Source organism: Nannospalax galili, unplaced genomic scaffold (genome assembly GCF_000622305.1).
Source record: "Nannospalax galili isolate Female #2095 unplaced genomic scaffold, S.galili_v1.0 scaffold21400, whole genome shotgun sequence".
NCBI classification, from domain to species: Eukaryota; Metazoa; Chordata; class Mammalia; order Rodentia; family Spalacidae; genus Nannospalax; species Nannospalax galili.
The window spans coordinates 4231-7496 of record NW_008346627.1 but is presented as its reverse complement, the minus strand read 5'-3'; the positions used below and the strand labels follow the sequence as shown (position 1 = coordinate 7496).

Sequence of the window (3266 nt, the reverse complement as noted above, 5' to 3'; positions counted from 1 at the left end):
GAGACTACTACATTCACTGTTTTTTTTTGCTTGTTTGTTTTTTTTTTTGATTTATCCCAAATTTGAATTATATGGTATTAAACAAGTATTCAAATACAGATAAAGGATTCACCATATTCTTTATATTTGTAGGTTTTCTCTGTGAATTCTCTGGTGTTTTCTAAGATTTGAACCCTGGCTAAAGGATTTTCCACATTCATTACATTTATATGGTTTCTCTCCTGTGTGAATTCTCTGGTGTTGAGTAAGATTTGTGCAATGGATAAAAGCTTTGCCACACTTTTCACATTTATAAGGTTTCTCTCCAGTATGGATTCTCCGGTGTTTAGTAAAGGATGAACAACAGTTAAATGCTTTGCCACATTCTTCACATTTGTAGGGTTTCTCTCCAGTGTGAATTCTCTTGTGTTTCCGAAGGCTTGAACACTGGGTAAAGGACTTTCCACATTCTTCACATTTGTAAGGTTTCTCTCCAGTATGGACTCTCTGGTGCTCAATAAGGGTTGAGCTTTGTGTAAAGGCTTTGCCACATTCTGCACATTTGTATGGCTTCTCTCCAGTGTGTATTATCTGGTGTTTTCTAAGGATTGCACACTGGGTAAAGGATTTTCCACACTGTTCACATTTATAAGATCTCTCTCCAGTATGTATTCTCTGGTGTTGACTAAGGATAGAGCAGTGGTTAAAGGCTCTGCCACATTCTTCACACTTGTACGGTTTCTCTCCAGTGTGTATTCTCTGGTGCTTTTTAAGACTTGCACATTGGCTAAAGGATTTTGCACATACTTTACATTTGCAGGGTTTCTCTCCTGTGTGAACTCTGTGGTGTTTATTATAACTTGAACAATACTTAAATGCTTTGCCGCATTCCTTACATTTATACGGCTTCTGTGCATAACCAACTTTATGCACAGTAAGGTTTGAGATTTTAGTAAAGGTTGTACCACAATCTATACTCTGGAAGTGATTATCTTGAATACGGTTATGGTGATGGATAGAGAGTTTGGATCTCTGAGGAAAGATGCTCTCACTTTCATAAAGCTTCTTTGGAAACTGAGTACACTGATGTTCACTGGGACTTGAGACATGGGCAAAGTTGTTCTGTGTTTTGTTGCATTGGTCAGGTTTCTCTACAATGAACATATCCTTGCAATTATTTAACGTAGATCCCTTACTAAGAGCTTTGCTATTTTCTTTACATACATATGGGATATTCCAAATATCTATATCTGGATTTTGACTAAGAAATAGTGGATCAGTAGCAAATGTTCCATATTTTTTGGAGCTGTACATTTGGCCATAGGAACAATCTAATTGCTGATTGCAGAATAAGGAATTTTCATTATAGGAATTTTCTAATGGATCACATTTAGTGAATTTTTTGTTTTTCAATCCCTTGTCTATTGAAATGTTTGAGTGAAAGATTAATCTACTCAAATTGTTCAACTTACCAACTGAAGAATGAACTAAGCCCCTCTTCAAGTTTTCCAATCTTTCTATCAAAGTTAAGTTATGCCTCAAAATTTCCTGTGGATATTTACTTCTACAAACACGTGGCTTGCCAAAAGTAACTGTCCTAGCTTGAGGTGTTTTCTGCTCTTGATCTCTCTTGATAGTGACATATTTCCTGTTCTTAGTGATCACACATTGGTTATATCCATCATGGCAGGCTGCTTGACCTTCAGTTTCATCCATACTTTCCCATTCGTCCTTTAAATATAAACTCCCCAGGTCACAAGTTCCATGTCTTCCATTAGACATTTTTTGGAATGAATACTTTATGAATTGTTCTGGAAAAAATCCCTGCGTGCAATGAGGAGATAGAACTGAAATAAATAAAAATAACAAATTATCTCAGACTCAAGTGAATATAAGTTTATAATATACAAAATTATACAAGCTTAGAACATCCATATTTGGAAACCACAGTACTAAAGGCACTCATTACTCTATTGTATATCAATCACAAAAATATTGAAAAATAATGAAAAGAATTATTGACTAAATTGACTTTGTGACTCTCCCCATAACCAGTTAAGAAGCCATAGCTTCCTAAGGGAGCACATGCCAAGGTCAGTCCCAGTGTAGCAGCAAGAGAAGGCATTTTTGTTTGTCAACTACAGGTCCTTTCCCCTATGTAAAACTGTGCAATGAGGAAGATTCTCCAAACTATGCTTCCCACTCAGGAGAAAAAAAATAGTACCTATGTATACATTTCTATTCAGTTTTTCTAGGGATTGTCTGGAACCTGGTATCTACCTACCATAACGCAGAGTACAGAGGATATTATTTTGGTACCCCAGATTGTCATCGGTGTTGAGAGCCCATGTTATCTAGTGAAATCTGCAGAAAAACTACAATCCACACAGCAGATATCCTGAGAACACTTTTCAGCTTCTTCTATAGCTCTAGAATATTGTCAGATTTACTTGAATGAAAACAAATTGAGGATAGGAAATAATTTCTGAATATAAAGGAAATTATCATTGTTTATTGATCAATTTCACTGAAAAATAAACTCAATCTACTCAACATTTATAGCATGATATTTTAAAGTGTATATTCAAGTAGAATGATTAAATCTAGTGACAGCATATTACTGCTTCATATAATTTCTGAATAGATGAATAAATTTCTAGCATGAATACTGCAAATAATGGCATAGTGATGATTGGCGATCATTCAATAGACTGAGTAAGAACACCCAAAACATTAACTTGCAGCAGCTGGAGAGATGGCTCAGCAGTTAAGAGCATTGGCTGCTCTTGCAGGGGATCGGGTTTGATACCCAACGCCCACATGGCAGCTAACAACTGTACATAACTCCAGTTCCAGGGAATCCAATGCCCTCTTCTGACCTCCACAGGCACTGGGCAACACAGGTGCACTTATATACATACAGGCAAAATACTCATACAAATAAAAAATAAAAATAAATACATCAAAAAATGTTTTTGTTTTACTGAGACAGGGTCTTCCTGTAGCCTCAGTTGGCCTGGAACTCAATATGTAGACCAGGCTGGCCTCAAACTCACAGAGATCTGCCTGCCGCTGCCTCCTTAAAGTCATGCACCACCACACCCAGCTGGTTCCTTCTTTTTGCTCATGTATTGAACCCGTCTTTGGAGGATTTTGTTTATTTTCATTTTCTGAGACAGGGCTTCTTTGCATAGCTCAAGCTGTCTTGGAACTCATTATTTCCTTGTTCCAGACCCTGGCTCTTTTTTTTTTTTTTTTTGGTGACTAAAACCCACTATGTAGACCAG

General features: G+C 36.8%; 1 protein-coding gene across 1 annotated transcript in view; it reads right to left on the bottom strand.

Annotated features, from left to right (window-relative positions):
* Positions 1–17: 17 nt before the first annotated feature.
* LOC103742094 (zinc finger protein 85) overlaps positions 18–3266 on the bottom strand; it is a 6711-nt gene continuing 3462 nt past the window's right edge. The window contains 2 exon segments of the mRNA XM_017800599.2: positions 18–141; positions 143–1826. Coding sequence (XP_017656088.2) covers positions 90–141; positions 143–1826 — 1736 coding nt within the window. The 3' untranslated portion in view covers positions 18–89.